This window comes from Chiloscyllium plagiosum, chromosome 1 (assembly GCF_004010195.1).
Source record: "Chiloscyllium plagiosum isolate BGI_BamShark_2017 chromosome 1, ASM401019v2, whole genome shotgun sequence".
In the NCBI taxonomy this organism is placed as follows: Eukaryota; Metazoa; Chordata; class Chondrichthyes; order Orectolobiformes; family Hemiscylliidae; genus Chiloscyllium; species Chiloscyllium plagiosum.
In genome coordinates this window covers 124,693,198-124,714,536 of record NC_057710.1, presented here as the reverse complement: position 1 = coordinate 124,714,536, position 21,339 = coordinate 124,693,198, and the positions used below count along the sequence as shown (strand labels likewise).

The window sequence follows — 21,339 nt, the reverse complement described above, 5'->3', positions numbered from 1 at the left end:
CATAGACAGAGAACACAGGGGGCCAACACCTTCAACATATTGTCTAGCTATCACCATTGTTAACAGCTAACCCGAGAATGCAACTTTAAAAAAAAGGTTTTGTGACTTACACATGAAAGAAGTGAAACTATCACTGTATTCTAATAGATGAAAGGCTTAACAGACAATCAATTTTTCAATGTATAATTTCAGTTCCATCACACTGTAAATTTTTGTTATAAATTCTGTGTTACGATCGAGCCTTCCACTATCACCTGATGAAGGAGCGTTGATCTGAAAGCTAGTGTGCTTCCAATTAAACCTGTTGGACTATAACCTGGTGTTGTGTGATTTTTAACTTTGTACACCCCAGTCCAACACCGGCATCTCCAAATCAAGAAAGTGAGTGACTGAAGAAGGGGAGCCAGTTCATCTCTTCTCTTGGAGCTTAACAGTTTGAGATATCCCATCTGGAGCCATAATGAATTGAGGAACCTCACCACCTCAGCAAGTCCTGTTCCATTGTACCCATCTGGAAAGATATACAGGCCTTTGAGGAAGTGCAGCTAAGATTTGTTAAAATTATACTGAACTCCAAGGGTTAACTTACAAGATGAGTTAACACAAATTCAGATTCACTGCCATTTAGAAGATCAAGAGTTGAATTGCTCAACGTTTTCAAAATGTTAAGGAAAACTGATTAGTAGATATATGAAACAATATATTTCTTCTGTTTGGAAAGTCTAGGACTAAGGGTGACATAACTTAAAAGTTAGAATCAGGACTTTCAGGAGTAAACTCTTCTGTGTGTTCAGTGTAGTATAAATTCTCTTCTACACATACAGTTGATGCTAGATCAGTTGTTAATTTTAAACTGAGATCAATTCATTATTTTTAGCTGAATGAATATTGGACATGGGGCAAAGGCTGATATAAAGAGTTAGGTCGCATGTTAGCCTTAATCTTGTTGAATTCTGAAAAAAAACTGCAGAGAATAAATGGTCTGATCCTATTACTGTGCTCAGCAATTTACCAAGCTATCGTGACTTGTTATATAGTTTTACAAAATGAACATAACTTAAAACAATTTCATTTAAAAAATCTGGTAAATCTTAAGGCATTTGAAAAAATTCCAATCCAGTCAGAAACTGGGTGTGTTATGAATTCCTGAATTGACACCTAAAACAGGTTTTGACTTCATAAATATGCAAATTAAGGTTTTTTTCTAAGGCTCTTTTAGGAAATTAATACCCAAGGCGCTTCACATGGAGGAGATGTGATTTATGAACACACCACAACCAAAAAGTGAATTTGAGGCACTTTAAGTTAATATCATTAGCAGGAGCAGCCTGCCCCATGGTCCTTGCTCTGGCCTTGCTCCTTTTGAAACCCCTGACTTTGTATCTGGCAATCAAAGGCTAACAGCCCTGAAAGGTATGAAAGAACTCTAGAGATGAGACCTAGGCTATCTTGGCCCTGGCATAATTCCCACCCCTTCCATTGCATTCCTGCTAGAGTTATGGTGGGAGTGCTTGGGATGGGTGGAGAATTCATTATTTTAAAAATTCCTGATTTATGATGCCCAAAACTGAAGAAACAACTCCAGATGTGATCTAACTTGATCTTTGTAGAAATGTAGCACAACTTCTAAATGCTTGTAGCCTGTTAGTTATCCCTACTCACTGTCTTCTGACACCAAGTCAATTTTCTAACCAATAATTTGCCTTCAGTTCCCAGTTTCATGTTTCTAATCTATAAGATTAAATTTAATGATTTGAGTTTTCCATAGCAGAACATTATGTACCATGAAATAGAAACAGAAAATGCTGGAAATATTTGTCAAGTGCTTCTCAAACTATTTCTCACTGTGACCCCAATTAAAGACTGGTAAATTGTTGCATCAGTAAGAACTGATACCCCAAAATTTCAGCTTGTGACCCCTCCCCACCTGAGGTCCCAACTGCCACTTTGGAAAACCCTGATCTGGCATGGCAGGCAGAGCATTTTCTTTTATATGATGTGGAATAAATATGAATTTAAAATATCAGGATACTAACTTTTGGTGGGCATCTTGTGTTTTAAAACTTACTGGTACTGTATACAGTATTCTTCAATTTAATTACAAATTGGAATGTCCTTCTGTTTTCCATATCACTTATCCTCCTTTCAACTCCCACACCATATCTAATATTTCTGAAGTAAACTTATAATTTTACAGAATAAAGTGACCATTTTTATTCAATAATTAGAAACATAAAGGAAGCTTTACATAGTGTGATTGAAAAATAGATAATATATTTGAAATATAAATTCAGCGTTTCATTACATTATAGCTAGCCATGAGGACTAAACTGCTCAACTTCACTCTTCATCTCAATAGTATGAGCCAACTGAATAAATTTGTTATTTTCCACTTTTCCTTTTGGCCAAATCTTCACTCTTCCCTTTCCAAAGATTTACTTATTTTTATACTACAATAATTATTATTTATTAAGTAAATGTGGTGGTCTGGAATAAGTAGCTTTTTATGAAAGATGTCTAGGAAGGTTTTCTATTTGATGGCAAAGTGAATGCACACCTGTGTACATGTCTGGTTTCTCTATTGCATACTTTAACACAGGGCCTGCTGTGTGGAAATCTATTCCCTCTGAAACAAGTAGCAGTAGTGGAATCAGGTCACAAACACCAAAAGCACCGTACTCAAATGTTCCTGGAAGAGCAATATTTCCATTTCCCTACCACATTTACACAAAGCTGTCAGTAGCAACCTCATCTGCCTCCTCACACACAGTGCACCTTAATAAACAACAGCCAGCTGAGACCCCAAGACACCTGCAGAATCATTCACAGTACATGATTGTTTGCCTTAAAGGAAGCTAGTTAGCTATCGTCCTGGAACATTTCCACTGTCTTGGAAGACTAATGCTGTCTGACAGGGTACTACCGAAACACATTATACAGTTCTGAATGTCTGCCAGGCCATGTGATGGTGCAGAGCAAGTGAGAGGAAAAAAGTATGTGAAAGATCCTTTTATACACCTACTCAGTTTTTGCAGAGTCACTCACAAAACTGCTATGGTAGATCACAAATTAATGCTGTGACCACCCAGAGGCCATTACTTAGAAACCTGACTAGTTGATATTGAAGGCCATCACATTTGTGGTCCATGAGAAAAAGAAATTGTGTTGATGCCATTCTGCAAGATTATCATGTCATTGAAAGAACAAAATAGATGATAAGCAATATCTAGTTGTGCAATTTATACTTTAACTTGACAGTAAGCTGCAGGAAGACTAATCCAACATAAACCTGTGACTAAGATAACCAAACATGTTTAATGCAATATTGGGGAAAATTAAACTAACTAAAACATTATGCAAGAATCAAGCACTGAAATAGTGCAAGTCTGCCTACACAGGGCTTCTAGAATAAGGTGATGGTTGTGTCATTCTGCAATCCCGCGCGATAGAAAATCCCACTGTGGAAGATCTTGCTGTAGAAGATCGCTATAGAAAATCACTATACCCATTCAGTGGAAAGATCACACTATCCAAACAGTGTCCACAACTCATCAGTTGCGTTATAGCCAATTCACGTTGAAGAAATGTATGTTATATCAGAATGACCTGTATTGAGATCCAGTGAAAAAGAAGCAGTCTTCAGGTGTGTTAGCACTATGTTGATTGCTGTCTGACAGCTGAGCCTGACAATATGTCCCAGAATCCAGTGTGAGTTATGTATTATATTTGAGCCCAGGCTTGACCTTTCAAGCTAGTGAATTGTGTTGTAAGTAGATTGTGCTGGTGTCTCACTATCTAGCACTTGTAATTAAGGTACAGCATAGCCAGAATCTTAGTGCGCCATTAAAATGCTCTTTGGCAATCAGTTCTTGTAAAACAGACTTCCAACATCTAGAGGCCATGTTAACCTGCCAATTTTCTTTATAGACCAGCAGCAAGGAAGACTCTATTTCTCTGGGTTTTGTTTACTCTGGTGGTTATATTGTGACATTATACCAAGATATCATTGCACATCTTACCTTTGCATTGATGTTACAATATCATTTCCAGAGACTTGACTCAATTTCTTTTATTGACATCAGTGAACAGTAAGATCATGAAAGATGTAAAATGAACTGTTAAATTGAAATCACAATTTTTTGCCTGATGATAGAAATTAATTTATTTCCTTTGTGTCAAAACATTTACCAATATCAGTCTTGAGTTAACCTTTTACTTCTTTGAACTTATAGTGTTCTAGTACTTCTCCACAGTTGAAATTAGATTAACTGGTCTTTCTCCAGATGCCTAACAATCCACCTTTTTAAGATGATAAACCAAGTTATTCCAATATTTTGTCATACAGCTGGCCTCTGACACTGAATCATTTTTGCACTATTTTCAGTGTATGAACATTTGTTATATTTTGTTTTATATCATGTGGAATAAATATGGTTTTATATTTGTATCCAGAGACCAGAACTGGACACAGTCCTCAAGCATTATAAAGTTTATCACTAATTACTTAAGACCATAAAGTGTAGGAGCAAAAGTTGTCCATTCATCCCATTGAACTATTATGCCATTCAATGATAACCCTCAACTCTACATTCCCACCTATTCTGCTAACCCTTGAATAAAAGTGTATCTCAGCCATGGATATACTTAACAAATCGGCCTCTGCAGCCCTCTGTGATAAATAATTCCACAAATTCACTACCCTCTGAAAGAAGAAATTGCTCCTCTTCCCTGTCAGAAAAGGGTGATCCTCTCTTATTCTGAGTTTATGCCCACTGGTCCCAGAATCTCTCACAAGGAAAAGAACCTTTCTGTATCTACCCTATCAAGTCCCGTATGAAACTTGTATATTTCAACAAAATAGCCCCTCATTCCTCTAAACTCCAAAGAGTACAGACCCAACTTACTCAACGTTTCCTCAAAAAACAATCCCTCCATAATGGCGAACAACCTAATGTTCTCTGGACTGTCTCCAATACCAATATATCTTTCCTTTGATAAAGAGCCCAAAAGTATTCACAGTATTATAGATGTAATTAGTGTCTTGTATAATTTTAGCATGACTTCCCTATTTGTATGTTCGATGGCCTTTGAAATAAAGGCCAACATTCCATTTGCCTTTTCTGACTAATATTCTGTTTTGACTATATAGTTCAACATCCCATTGACTTTGTTGATCACTGTTCTGAACATGTTTAGTGTTAAGATTTCAACTTTAGCTGTTATGACTCAATTTACAAAGTATGCATGAAGTCGACTTTTCCTTGTGTAGCATTTTATAGTTGTCCACATTAACTATCATTATTTTCACCTATCTAGTTCATTCAGTCATTGTGTCATTTCTGAAAACTGCTTCCATCTTTCCTCCTAATTTGGTACTTTGAAAAAATTTGACCTAATTTGCATTGAGTTTCTGAATTCAGGTTATTTATGTAATTAGAAGTTTGTAAAATAAAAATGGTGGTGTGTAAGAAGATTAGGTGACTTTGGCAAGAAATTTGATGTGCTGTTTCTGTGCTGTACTGTTTCATGTTTTTGAGTTGGCAATTCTGTGAAATGTTTACATTCGAAACATGATGCATATTATTATTGTAGTTTAAATACGTTGCCAGATATTTTATCTTGTGCAACAACAAAATAAATGTTCTGTTCAACTAAAAACATTAAAAAATACATAGCAGCAGGAGCAGGCCTTGTAGCCCCTTGAGACTACTTCTACATCATAGCTGATAATCTACACCAAAGCCCTGTCCCCACACTATCTTCATATTGATTGATGCCATTAGCACCTAGAAACTGTGCAATTTCTGTCCTGAACTTAATAAATTACTGAGTTTCCAGACTCTTTTGATGTAGAGATTTTTAAAACTTTGCCACCCTCTGAGTGAAGAGGTTCTTCCTCATTTCAGTACTAAATGCCTTCCCCGCTGAGACTGTGTCCCCTTGTTTTGATTCCTACAGCCATCAATTCTGCAGCTACTCCATCTATTCCATTAAGAAATTTGATAGTTTCTCTTAGATCACCTCTTATTCTTAAACTTCAGAGAATACTGATCGAGTTTCCTCAGTTTCTCTACTTGTACAGTGCCACTGTCTCAGGAATCAGACTGGTGAATGTCTGCTGTATTCCCTTTATTGAACAGCAACTCAGACTGTGCAGCAGGTAGCATGCCACCAGGGTTTTATAAAATTTAAGCAAGACTTCTTTGCTCCCATATCCAAATCTTCTTAAGATGAAAACTATTTCACTAGTACTGCTCCTTGCTGTTTGTTAGATTCTCCCAAACAGATTCAACATCCTAGTCTTTTGATTAGAAATCCTCTCTCACTAGTATACTAATCCAACTAATTCTTTATTAACAGCGTCATCCAACCTCTTTTTTGCCTGTCACCCCAAATGTTGAATATCGTTAAGTATTAAGTTCCCAGTTTTGGTCACCCTGCGGTCATATTTCCATGATGGCAATATAATCACATCATTTTACTTCTATGAGTGCAGTCATTCATTTGTTATTGTTATATTGTAAGTCTTATTATAAATGATTTATGCATTCGGAGAAGAATGCTTTTAATTCTGCCTTTTTAGCAATATTCCATAATTTGACACTGGTTGATTCTGGCATTTGTTTCTTCAGTATTTACTCAGGAACAGGGCATTGTTGTAGATGAGAATACTGAGTCACAAATAAGTAGAATGGATGGCTTTTTAGTTTCATTTACAGCTTTTCTACTACCCATAAATGGGCTTATTTACCCTATCTGAATTCACTCTTAGATTCCCATCCCTCTCTGACAAGCTAGTCTAAACCTTTTCCAATAGAACTAGCAAATCTCCAGTCCTCGTCCTACTCAGGTTTAACCAATCCTCCTTGCACAAGTCCCACCTGCCCTAGAACATGTCCCAATATCCCAGAAATCTAAAGCCTTTCCTCCTGCAACATTGTCACAGCCATGTATTCAGTCAGTACAGGTTAATTTTTCTAAATCCATTAGCACCTAGTACTAGAACCAATCCTTAGATTGTAACATTAGCTTAGAGAGCCAGGTTTTTAGTCAATTACCGAGCTAAGTTCTACTTTAGTGATCACATCCCTCTTCCTATGTACGACATTGGTGCCAATGTTGACCATGATCTCTCACACTTCAACCTCCCCCCCAAAACTATATACTGCATCCATTCCATGACATCCTTGACCCGTCTACAGCCACAGCCACCGAAATGTCTGTCTGATCCCCTAACAATCAAGTTGTTATCATTATTGCCTTGCCACTCTTCTCCCCTGCCCCCAGACCAATGTAGCTAAGCCACTGCACAATTTGTTTCTGTCTCCACAGATACTGCTAATTATGTTGAATTTCTCCAACAATTTTCTTTTTTTTCTGATTTCTAGCATTTGGAATAATTACTTTTATCCTTACATTTATATTCAATTATTCTTGTAAAATAAGATAGCACCTCTTTCTTGATTACATGCTGTAACTGAACACTTTATTTTTGGGATGCATGTACTAGAACCCCTTGGGTTCCCATAGTTGCTCTTCATTTAAGTAATGCTCTGTTTTTCTATTCTTGTGAGAGTGTACAATTTCATACTTCCCAAATTGTACACCAGCCATTAGATTTTTGCCCACTGGATGACCAGTTTATGAATGTCTGTCAACTCCTTATGTTTTCTTCACAAAATACTTTCCGACTAAATTTGTTTTGGCTGTTATTTAGTGAGTGTGTCTTCGCTGCTCTCATCAAGTCAATGATATAAATTATAAAATTTAAGGCCCTATGGGATTCTACTTGTCATATTTTGCCAATCAAAGACCCATTTATGCTTAATTATATTTTCAACTAGTCAACCAATCATCTATCTATCCATACCAATATGTCAACCCATACATTATGAGGTTTTATTTTCTGAAATAATCATTAATATGACGCCTTATTAAATGCCTTCTGGAAATCCAACTGTTGGAGTATCTGTACAGGTACCACTTTATCCACAGTACGTGTTATTCCTTCAAAGAACTCTAATAAATCTGTTAAATATGATGTCCCATTCACAAAGCCAGTTAATGGTGATTCTCCTCAATGAGTCCCAACTTTTCTAAGTGCCCAGCAATAATTTCTATCATCATCGATATTAACACGTTCCCCATAAAAGATATCAAACATTTTGACCTATTGCTCCCTGTTTTCTGCTTACCTCCCTTCTTAAATAGAGGGATTATATTTGCTACATTCCTGTCAGTTGGAACCTTTCCAGAATCTAGGTAATTTTGGAAAGTTAACATCTATGTATTTACCATGTCATTAGTTACCTCTTTTAGACTGTACAATGGAATCCATCTTGACCTGAAGACTTGTCTGCCCACAGCTCGATTAGTTTGCTCAGTACTGTTTCTTTTGTAATTATAATTTCACTAAGTTCCTTTCTCTCTTCTGCCTCCTAATTTACTAATATTATTAGAATTTATTTTGGAGACAGAAGCAAAATATTTGTACATTTGACCTATCATTTCCTTATCAACTATTAACTCCCCATTCTTAATTTGTAGAGGGCCAACTCACTTTACTTATTTTTTCCTTCTAACATACCAGTTGAAACTCTTGCTACCCATTTTTTATATTTCTAGGCAGCTTCCTCTCATACTCCAATTCTTCCTTCAGATTAACCTTTCAGTTATTCTCTGCTGTTCTTTATATTCTGTCTAATCATCTGTCCTTTTGGTCATCTTTATACAATTATAGGTTTTTTTTCCCTTAAGTTTGAGGTTTCCCAACTTCTTTAGTTAGCCAGAGAAGGTGAGTCCTCCCTTTAATATAGTAGATATATATATATATTCTGAGCACTGTGAAATATCCCTTTAAATGGCTGCCACAACATTTCTCTTGGTTTCTCCCTCACCTGGTATGCCAGTTCACTTCAACTAGCTCAGCTTTCGTGTTTAGTAAGTTGCCCTTATTTAATTTTAAGGTGCTAGTATTAGCTCCAATCTTGTATCGTTCAACTTGGATGGAAATTCAGGTACATTATAGTTGCTACTACCAACAAGTGTCTTTACTCTCAGGTCATAGTTAATCTTGTCACATTACATAAGAAAATATCTAACATAACTTGCTACCTGGGAAGTCCTAGAATATGCTGCTCCAAGAAACTACCTGAAAAGCACTTTAAAAACACTTCATTCAGACAACTATGGCCAAACTAAATTTTGCACGTAGGTTCAAAATATGCATTATATGCAGATTAGAATCCGCTATGTCTATTGCTGTCCCTTTATCAGAACGACCCTGTTATGTAAGAGCTTCAGATCCCTGGAGCAAACCCGATGTCATGGAACTGCACATCACTAAGTTTAAATAGCACAGAATAGATGGAGTTAAACAACTCATTACCAGACCAGACTGCAAGATGGATCTCAACGTATGAATAAGATATGTTGGGCCTTGGATAATGGAGCTGTAAGTTAAAGCTGGTACGTATATATAATTAACATGTTGAGGAGTATCTACTATTGTTGTATAATCATCATCATAGAATCCCTACAGTGTGTAAGCAAGCCATTCAGTACATCAAGTCCACACCGACCCTCCAAAGAGCATTAAACCCAACCCCATAAACCTGAATTTCCAATGGCTAATCCAAACTTGCACATCCCTAGACACTGTGGGCAATTTAGCATGGCCAATCCACCTAACTTGCACATCTTTGGACTGTGAGACAAAGCCAGAGCACCCAGAGGAAACTCACACAAAGTTGAGAGTGTAGTGCTGGAAAAGCATGGCAGGTCAGCCAGCATCTAAGGAGCAGGAGAATCGATGTTTCAAGCATCAGCCCTTCATCAGGAATAATCAACATTTCAGGCATAAGCCTTTCATCATGAACTAACGCAGACACAGGGAGAACGTGCAAACTCCACACAGGCAGTCGCCCAAAACTGGAATCAAACCAGGGATCCTAGCTCTGTGAGGCAGCAGTGCTAGCCACTGAGCTACCATACCAATCTAATAAGTATAGCTTTTACTTTAATCTCAAACCAAAAGACAGTTCTTGACTTTGCCTTCTCCTTAAACAGTCTGTCTTGAACAGAAATCTCATAATTGGCATCCAATCACATGATAAAATAGTACTCGATATTTCTTTTTGTAAACTTTATTCTACATTATAGTTACTGCTAGGGAGCCATTTTGTTGGGAGCACAGCAACTAATTACTTCTTTCCCTTCCTATTCTTCTTCTCCATCCTTCTTCCTTTCCAAATCTACAACCTATCTCCTGAACCAACATCATATCTAACTATTGCACAAATGGCATCCATGATTAACATGTCACCCATCCAAATTTACATAGTTTCTTGTTTTTCTTGAATGCCATATATCCTCAATATTTAAGACCCAATCCTTGTCATCCAACAATCATGACTTTGAATTGTCTATCAGATCTTATCAATTTACTTCGATGTGTGCTATCAATACATTTACTTTGTAATGAATGCTCATTCGTGTTCAGAGCCTTTGATTTTGACTTTTTGAAGTCTTGTCTTCTAATCTTGATTGTTGGTGCTCATTCATTTTTTCCTTAGTTCCTTCCTGTCATTCTCTGACACTCATTGTCCGTGTTACTATTTGGTATCAGCTCTTTAATACACCATATCTTTCTGAATTTGATCCCTTGCCCTATTATTTAGTTTGAACCCCTCTCAATGTCTATACGATGCACAATAACACAGGTTCAGCTGTAGACTGTCCCAACTATATAGCCTCCAGTACTGTTTCCAATATACACAAAGTAGAGCTCATATTTCTCACATTAGTCATTGAGTCACATTTTCATCTCAAACATTTGGTACCCAATGCGAATTTGCCTGCAGTTTCAGTCATGATCCAGAGATTATAGCCTTTTAGATTCTATGTTGTATTTTAATGCCTAGCTCCTCATGCTCTCTATGCAGAATCTTGTTTCTAGTACCTATGTGTTAGTGTCTGCATGGATCAAAACTACTGGACCCTTTTCACTATAAGGTCCTCTCCAGCCCTAAACAGATGTCCCAAGCCCTGACACCGAGCAGGCAAAACAACCACCTGGACTCTCACTCTTTGTTGCAGAGAATGGTATCAATCCCCTTCACCATTTTATCAAATACTTCTACATTTATGTTCCTTATTGCTGCCCCCCAACCAATTGAACTACTTCCTGTTCCAAGGTGACATGGTCAATTTGCTCAAGCATCCTTTAAATTGGCTGAGAGAGCCATGAGGTTTTGTTTTAGTTTTTTGCTCAGTGCAGCCTCTGCTCATTTCTATTCTTTGAAAATTTGATCTGATTTAGATTGAAGGTTTTCAGCAATTATAGTGCTACTTATTCAGTCACAATCATGTTTTAATGTCTTTCATAAAATGAAAATTTGTTTAATCTGAGTTTGGTTGACAGGTTCAAGAAAGGTCACAGAAAAGCAGGTCGGTTGGGCTAAAAGGAATTAAATTTTAACATAGCCAAAACCAACACTACTAAACAAATTACAACCATTTTTTTCATACACCTGCTGCCACAGAGCAACATGATATTGAATTTGGCTTGTCAATCTAAGTTGTTCTTATTGGGGTTTCTCTTGGCATAATTATCAACATCATCTACTGAAAATTAATTATATTTTCCAAGTGATGATCTAAATTTGCATTGGGAAAGGACTCAGTAAGATATATTTAAATTGGCTAATTAATTTCCCTATTTCAGAGTTAGATTATTTCCAGAGTTCTGTAAAGGACATCTTGTTTTATGAAGTCAATGAACTGATATTGAGCAACACAATCTTTAAAGAAGTCCTTTTGTGGGAACAAATCAAGCTAAAATAGTCCAATCAGTTTTCTAGTTTTAAATATATTTGTCAAGTAAGCACCTGTTTCATACAGCTCTCATTAAATCAATTTCATCATGAGGTATTTTTTCTCCAAATAACTTGTACTGAAGAATCTGTACCTATGCACTTTGTACCTAAGATGCCAAAGTAAGTGGCGACTTGTGAACTTTTTACTGTACTCACTTGAGTAACATGTGACAATAAAGCTAATTCAGTTGAATTATGTGGAGAATATTATCTCTTGGCGAGTTCTGAGAAGATTTATAACTCAGGTTGAGGTTCTGGATGTAGGTTTGCTCGTTGAGCTGGAAGGTTCATTGCCAGACATTTCGTCACCCTACTAGGTAACATCTTCACTGGGCCTCAGGCAAAGCACTGCTGATAATTCCTGCTTTCTATTTATATGTTTCGGTTTCTTTGGGTTGGTGATGTCATTTCCTGTGGTGATGTCATTTCCTGCGGTGAAGTCCCTTCCTGGTCTTTTACTCAGGGGGTGGTAGATGGGGCCTAACTCGATGTGTTTGTTGATAGCGTTCCGGTTGGAATGCCATGCTTCTAGGAATTCTCGTGCATGTCTTTTTTGGACGTCCTAGGATGGATGTGTTATCCCAGTCAAAATGGTGTCCTTCCTCATCCATATGTAAGGATACTAGTGAGGGAGGGTTATGTCTTTTTGTGACTAGTTGGTGTTCATGTATCCTGGTGGCTAGTTTTCTGCCTGTTTGTCCAATGTAGTGTTTGGAGTCCGATTGTAGTCCACCAGAATTCAAGACACTTTAGCCAATAAGGTACTTATACAAGTTTTACAGTATTCTGTTTGAGATTATCATAAGATTTTATCCTTTCAGGTTTCTACAGTCATTATAAACATATTAGTTCAATGTACTTCTGTTTGCAATTGTAAGTATTATTTAAAGACTTAATAGTTACAAGGAAAGAAGTAAAGCTTCAGTGAGCTATATAAAAACAGACTTTGGTAAATATTTCATAATTTTGTTATGCTTTCCCTCTATCCTAATCAGTTTACATGGGCAGGTCAGTTCCAACCACTTCCACCACAGTCCCCAGTCAAACCTTCTAATTAGCTCCACAGTTGCTGTTGACGTTCCATTTGTTATAAGTAGAATAGATACCTCAGTAAGGTGAATGTTGAAAGATCACAAAATATATTACACTGATTATGAATCATACTCTAGTTTCAGATGTTTGACATGGACCCTGTCTGTGTTCGGTTATATAATAGAGGTACTCCTCCCATCTGTATCTCCTCTGTCTGTCAGCAGCCTCTTTGGAACAATATTAATAGCAACTGTAAGTGTAGTAGATAAACCAAAATCACTATTGATGTGGCAAATTGACCCAAGGGATTCAATCATGAAAACTTTATACACTTCCATGAGAATTGTGTCACTACTGTGCAAATCTTTGTAATTGAGAATGAGAGATGCATACTGAAGTAGTTTATTTTAGGGAATTTGGTATCACAGTTCCTTAATATATGTAGTTGATCATTTGTAGCAATGTTCTCATAGTTTATTGAGTTGCCTAATTTAGTTAATTAGGCAAAGAAAGAAAATATATTATCTTTTGACAGAGAAGAATGCTTTACTAATCCTGGAGCAGTTCTGGAGAAAGGAGGTGTACAGACAGTCCTGTTGTGTCGGCTGGTGACAAAATTAATCAATTCAGTTTAAAAAAAAACAGCAAGGACACGCTTATCTCCAAGAGAAAGCTGTTAATTATTTAAGTTCATCTATCTCTCCTTTTATTTGGTATATTCCATTTAATTTCATCTAAGATGAGTCACTTCTATTTCCAATTGACCTTGTGTCACTTTTTATGTTTACTATTCTTTTATTCTAAGTGGACCATCCTATTAATTTCCATTGTATTTGATACAGGATCTCCAGAAAAACCTTAATGTCTGACCTCAGAAAGTGCTTTCATAATATCGTCAAAACAGATCAAATGTTACTGAGTTGTTGCAAGCATTATCAAATTCTGCTTTACTTGAACTTTCTTACAAAAAATACATAGTTTTCTCAGAGTGCTACATTAAACTCAATTTTCTTTTTTTTAAATTAACCTGAATTCAAATATGACAACAATAGACTTAAGTGTTTCTTTTGTGTACAGTCTCAGTAATGTTAATGGGTTGACAGGTTTTATTAGTGGTAATTTAATTTCTTCCCAAACAATCCTTTCCTTTTTTTATATACCAATTAAAACCACTCAGGCTGTTTCTGTTGGCTCTTGTTTTAATTTAAAATTTTAAAATTTAGTTTTTTTTTTGCCTTTTAAACTTCGATTGAATTTCCTGCTGCGTGCTTGAACAGCAACTTGTGTCAAGTAATTTTATCGATCCCAAGTTCAGAAAACATTATGTCTATGCTTGGTGGTTTTAGATACCAAGTTTATATTGAAGACATAAATGATCTCAGTCAGTTCAACATTCTCCTGTTCTCAAAAGCTTTGTCTCAGCAAGACTTCCAAAGTTCTTGAAATTTGTATAACAACAGGGAACAAAATTCACCGAGGTTCTGAAAGATACCCAGTAGATTAATAATGTACAAGTATCTGTAAAATTAGAAACTCAGAATTTAGTCCTGTCTAAAATTATGTATCTCATCACACAGAAGCTATGTGGAATGACTTAAAACTCATTTCAGAAGAGTTAACTCTGCTGTTTGGAGAGTCGGGGCCCAAGCCACTCAGTGATGTCATGTAATTTCATGTACTCTATTTAAAAAGCTGCCAACATTTTCTTATTTTATTAAAACAAACTCTTGAAAAAGGCTAAAAGGCTTTCTTTAACATTACCTTCAAAAAAAAAGTACATGAACAAAATATTTCTCATTCCAAATTCTGAGTTTAAATTGGAAGTCTTCCAAGAAAGTTTATCTATGTTTTGAGAAGAAGCCAAACTATTTTTCACAACATATCCTGTCTGCAGCACTTTAAAGAAAAGACATATTTTGAACTTTTTAAATGAAGTAAGATTCAAAAGGCTTGAATTGTTCACACTTTCTGACTTTTCCCTGTCTTAGCACTCACCTCAGTCGAATGTAGGGGGTGCTTTATTGTAACTGTCATGAATGGTCTGTGAATGCAATCCAATTTTCATAGGGGTTTCTTTAACCTCATCAGTGAACATTGACTCATGCAAAATTGTGATTTCTTCTCTAACTGTGTCAGAGAGTCTATTGCTCACCTTTTCTGTCTCTGCCCGAGCTTTGTCCTAGTAGCATTGTATTCCAGTTTCACCTCATTGCGTTGGAATGGCGGAGAGAGCGAGGTAAATATTTTCAACATTTCTCCTATACCAGCTGGAGTCGCCCACTCTCTGCCAAGAATGTTCAAGGCCACAAGGCCTCTACAACTGCAGATTGCTGCTTGACACTGTTTATGTTCTTGGCAATGCTATCTATATTCAACTCCAGGGCAAGTAACTCTGTATTGAACCTTGTCGAACCTTGTGGTCAGCCTTTTGTGGAATCTGGGTGTGGTCTTGTGGAAAATGATTGTGGGGGAGTCAGCTAGTATGGATTGCTGAAGGCCTCCAATATCATCAGTATGAACTCCTAATCTCCTGCAGCTATTGTATAGCGACATCTCTCCCTGGGACACCAGTGGGATCATAAAGGATTCTGATTTTTTGGCGTAAGACTTTGGATTGTCGCTGCAGTGACATGTCAGGTTTCTCACCCCAGTTTCATGGCCTCCACTGCTACCTCTATTCTCCTTAAATGCTGTTTATTTGGGTCAGAGCCTACATGTACAGTAGGTGGAGGAGGTGGGATGCAGAACTTGTTCACTTGAGTCACACCCGATCACATTTTCCTTGGCACTCAAAGGCATAGTGACTCGGCCTGTTGCAGTGGAAACAGTGAATTTGGATAATGGCAGGGCAAGTGATATCTCAGCAGCTGCTATGTTAGCATTTCCTAAACTCATGCAAAGGTTATTCCAGCGTGTCCTCCAGCAGTGTTAGCATAATTAATCAACTCATCCCACATCACTGTTTTATTGTTGTACACACCCAATATGCTATGGACTGCTAACTGAAGTTCCTTTCAGAAAAAGGCCCTTAAAACTTGGGGAGCCATAGTGTTCACCACTGTCTGAGTCCTCTCCCTCTTCTGACCATATCTTTCTGTAGCAACCAAGAAACATCTCTGCAAATCTACAGGGACTTCCAGTGGTTGACTGTCTGATTCAAACTAATACTGAATGGAAATCATTGTCTACTTCCCCTAGTGCCTTATGTCCTCCTCTAATTCCCTAAGTTGTAATATTCCAGCTGAGTTCTCTTTTTAAACCTAGAGAGCAGGCAGCTAGGAGAATCTGTTTAAAATCATTACCCTCTAATTTCAGGCGGGAGCTTCTAAGCACTTCCCATTTTAGCATAGGAAGGATATCAGATGTCATTGTAATGCCCAATTCTTCCCTTAAGGTCCTTACCTCAGCTGGTGACAAGGGTCAAGGTGTGTTTGTGAACTCTCCTTTGACTACAGTAAGGGATCCCTCCTTATCTAGGCAAAAGTGAGGACTGCAGATGCTGGAGATTAGAATCTAGAGTGTGGTGCTGGAAAAGACCAGCAGATCAGGCAGCATCCGAGGAGCAGGAGAATTGACATTTTAGGCAAAAGTCCTTAATCAGGAAGAGCTTCCTGAAGTCCTTCTGATGAAGGGCTTTTGCATAAATGTCAATTCTCCTGCTGCTCAGATGCTGCCTGACCTGCTGTGCTTTTCAAGCACCACACTCTCAATCCCTCCTCATCTATCTCTTGCCCAGATTTCACCTTGATTCTTGTGACTATACTCAGTCACTCACTCACTCTTGCTGTACAAGAGAGGCAAAGCAGAAGAGTGCTGGTTGTCCAAGCTTCTTTCAAGGTCATTCATCTTTTTAGCAGAGAAACAGCTATTTGTGCAGTCTTTTGGCAAAGTACTGTCTGGAGTTTTTAATTTTGTCAATACAAGAGAAGTGATCTGCTTCAGGGACGAATATATTTTTTGTCAAATTAATTATCTCAAGGCACTACTTACATCCTGCATTTCGCCTTTCAATCTCTAATTCTCTGCTCGTAACTCAGCATCTTGTTTTTATATTTTCTCTATCTGTTTACTTTTGTAGCGTGCCTCATTACACGCTTTTACCTCCCTTCTTAATTCTGCACACAAGCTGTCACTTTCCTTTTGTAAGTTTGTAACTTGTTCCCAAGATTCCTTATTTATTCAGTTGCAAAGCACACACGGGCCCTGTAGGCCAATTTATTCTGAACTTCTTTTATATTAGTCTTACTTTCTAGCAAGATTCAGAAGGGTATCAAGAATAGAATCATAATTTTCTTGTATCATTCTCTGGCTGCCCCAGTTTTCACAATTAAAACTTTCTTGCACCTGCTATTTAGCATACATGAAAGCCATTGGTTTATTGAAAAGTTAGTGAACACACATTTAACTACAAATTAACTTTCAAGCTTTTCAAAATTAAAGCCAACTAACCCATGATTTATGACAGTGACACCAATTGTTGATTTAAGGCAGTCAACGATTTATAGCATTTTTCTGAGAGTTTATTGAGAAACATCAGTTTAAATGTGATAAATTAATTAATTATGCAAAGAAAGGAAATATACAGGTGAGAATGCTTGACCAATTCTGGAGACATCGGTGGAATGGAGAAATCGAGGCAGGGTATTCTCACATCCTATTGGTCTTACATCCTTTTGTGGTAGTTTCTAGTAGACTTTGGTGGTCTTGGTACTAATAGTTTTTGTTCTTCCCTTGGGAGAAATCGTGGTCTGCCACTTAGCAATGGTGTGGCTCATCTCCCTGGAACTTCCTCCCTGTTCCTCCCCACATGTCTTGGTTAACATAACTTATTTTGGGGACTGGCCATCAACTGCTCTTGGCCAGTGGCCATGGGATAGCTACTAATGAGTCAGATGGCTACTGTCCCATTCCCCACCTCCATTTGAAGGTTAGTTTAGCATTCTTTATAAGAACAAATGCTTATTTTGATACAATGCGTTGATTATAGTGAAAGGTGGTTTGTGATTCAAGACTTTGATGACTCCTATGACTTCTCCTCTGCTGTCATATAAAGATTTATTTACACTTGCAGTAGGCTCGTTGCCAATGCGACAGTTAGATAAGGTCTCGTGCTGTACAGAAAATATCAAATATGGAATGAAAAGTTAACAGGTTTAAGGGGACCCCAATTTTCAACAAAGATGCTTATTAAATTGCCACAGTGATCAATTTGAAGGCAAATAAGTATTTTATTTATAATATCTCCATAATTGTCCACACATTTAGTTAGTATAAACTTGGGTGAGAAAGAAAATATCCATCCTTACAAACAACAACTCAATTCTTAACTGAGGAAATGTGTGTAATTTTAAACTGTTGCTTTTAGGAAGCAATTGATGTCATCATTTCTAATTTGGATAATATCTGTTGTCTGTTTCACATGATTAAATAGGCATAAACAAACTAAGGGCACTGATTAAATAGCATCTTGATGTTCCTACAATCTTTTCTGAATAATATATATTTAACAGCTTATTAAGACTGCCTAGTTTAATTCAATATTTTAGGCTCTAAAACATTTTGTTTTCAAATTTCAGTCTATAATTTTCATCCGAGACTACAATTCTCATGGACAAGAGATTTCTGGGTATATTGATTACTGTCATAGGCTGAAGATAGAACAGTTTGAAGGGTATTTCAGTGGAAAGAAGAAACTATTACCACGGTCAACAGATCTAAGGTACGCTTACAGATTATAATCCTGATTTGATGACACTGTTGGTGGCATTTTTAGTTTAATTTTCTGCTTATGGTAATTTATAAATTATAACATTCCTGCATGAAATAATAACGTCCGATATCATTCCTCATCTGTAGTTTCATACAACAATTGTTTAGGTCAGTAATGCAATGGATTTCCTGAAAGTAACTTAATGATAATAATTCAAAACCAGCCACCAGGGAACTCCCACAAAACTGATAACATACCATGAAAAATGAAGTCTACACTTACCAACATATCACTAACTCCTGCTTAATTAATGTACCTGGCAGCAACAAATATTTCTACCACTTGAACTTTACACTATTTTCATAAAGTAGTTAATGCAGTAATCACAAAACATTTGTTGGAATGGTACCTAAATGCTGCAAATGTGCCATGATACACCTTGAAGGAAAAACAAGATATATATACGCTAACATCTGGACCTTTCATCAAGAACTATAGCAGTAACCTGCATTAAAGAAACACCTTTAATGTAGTAAAAAGGACTCCACAGCAATGCTATTAAACAAATGTTTACTAGCAAACCACATAAGAAGATATTAAGACATGACAAAAAGGTAGGTCTTAAGGAGGAGAGAGAGAGCGATAAAGAGGCAGAGAGGCTTATGGGGAAATTCCAGAGCTATGAGCCTTGGCAACTGAATGTACAGCATGTCCCTGGTTGAGTGATTAAAATTGAGAATGCTCAAGAAGCCAAAATTTAGAGCAGTGCTGAGATCTTATAGCATTGTAGGACTAGAGTATTGTGTATAGTTTTGGTCACCCTGTTATAGGAAAGAAATAGTACTATTGGAAAAAATTCAAAGAGGATTTACAAGGATGTTGGCAGGACTAGTAGGCCTGAGTTATAGGGAGAGGTTGGCCAGTCTAGGACTTTATTCCTTGGAACGTAGGAGAATGGGGCGTGACCTTTTTGAGGTGTATAAAATCATGAGGGGCATAGTTAGGAGAAATGTATACAGTCTTTTTCCCAGGGGTGGGGATTTGAAAACCAAAGGGCATAGATTCAAGATGAGAGGAGAAAGATTTATGATGGACTGAGGGGCAACTTTTTCTTGCAGAGAGTGGTGCGTTTATAGAATGGGCTGCCAGAGAAAGTGGTTGAGGCAGGTACAATAACAACATTTAAAAAACATTTGGCTAGGTACATTGATGGGGAGGGCTTACAGGGATATGGACCAAATGCAGGAAATTGGAACTAGTTGAGTGGGCACCATGGCCAGCATGGGCAAGTTTGGGGCAAAGGACCTGTTTCCATACTGTATTATTCTATGACTGGCGCAGGCTAAAAAGATAGAAAGGAATTAAAACATGGTCAGGTTGAAAACTAGGATAATGAGAATTTTAAAGTTACTGGGGGTAGGCTGAGAGTTAATGTAGGTCAGGAAACACAGGGATGATGGTGAAAAGAGCTATGACAGTTAGGATGTGGGCAGCAGAGTTTTGAATAAGCTCAAATTTGCAGAGAATGCAGCCAAAAATCATAGAATCCCTACAGTGTAGTAATAGGCCATTTGGCCCACCCTACCTTCCGAAGAGTATCCCACCCATACTCTATTACTGTACATTTCCCCTGACGAATGCCCTAACCTACACATTCCTGAACACTATGGGAAACCTATGCAGACATAGGTAGAATGTGCAAACTCCACACAGACAGTTGCCTGAGGTTAGAATCGAACCCGGGTCTCTGGCACTGTGAGGCAGCAGAGCTAACCAGTGAACCACCGTGCTACCCTAAGAATGCCTTGTATAGTTGGAATATTCTAATCTAAAGGTGGCATAAACATGGAATACTTTCTTCAGGAAATTAGCTGGGAGAAAGGTGGAGATTGGAAATGTTAGAAAGATGGTAGTAAGTGTCCATGGTGATAAAGACCATTTGGGTTTCGAAATTCAGCTCAGTGTCAAATGGATCTCAAGGTTAAGAATGGTCTAGTTCATCCTCAGACAGTAGACAGGAAGGGGATTGGAATGAGTGAGTAGGGAACAGGGCATGTATGAGGCATTGAAGACAATGGCTTTCATTGTCTGAATATTTAATTGGTGAAAGTTTCAGAGTATCAGACAAACAGCATGACAACTCAGAGATAGTGGAATGCTCAAGAAAGTGGTTTGGGAGGTAGAGGGATGTTGTCAGCAGACATGTGAAAACTGGCTGACAACAAATGATATCGTGAATACTTATTGATAAAATCGACTTGGTAACTTCAAAGACTTGTGAATATTTACATGTGTAATATATTGCTTGAAATATTTTTAATTACTCTGTTTATCTTATTTTTTGACTAGTAAGGGCTTTTATGCTTATTAAAAGCATATGAGCACTTAGTTCATAATCATTTCACAAGTTGTGACTGAGTAGCCAGTATAATGTGCATTATATGGCAGTCAAGCTTGTCCATATCATGAATGGATTAATGCAAGAATTGCTCACCAACTAGTTCCCCATCCAACCACAGCCTTTAATCAAAACTATAACGTCAAGATTTACAAGGATATTGCCAGGGTTGGAGGATTTGAACAACAGGGAGAGGCTGAATAGACAAGGGCTGTTTTCCCTGGAGGGTTGGAGGCTGAGGGGGTGACCTCTTTGAGGTTTATAAAATCATGAGAGGCTTAGATAAGTTAAGTAGACAAAGTCTTTTCCCTGGGCTGGGGGAG

The 21,339-nt window shown here is 37.4% G+C and overlaps 1 protein-coding gene across 1 annotated transcript in view; it reads left to right on the top strand.

Annotated features, from left to right (window-relative positions):
- The window catches only part of cfap299 (cilia and flagella associated protein 299), a 566,302-nt gene that overhangs the window by 461,085 nt on the left and 83,878 nt on the right, over window positions 1-21,339 (top strand). Inside the window, exon 4 of the mRNA XM_043700704.1 lies at window positions 18,485-18,627. Coding sequence (XP_043556639.1) covers window positions 18,485-18,627 — 143 coding nt within the window. The remainder of the gene's footprint in view (window positions 1-18,484; window positions 18,628-21,339) is intronic.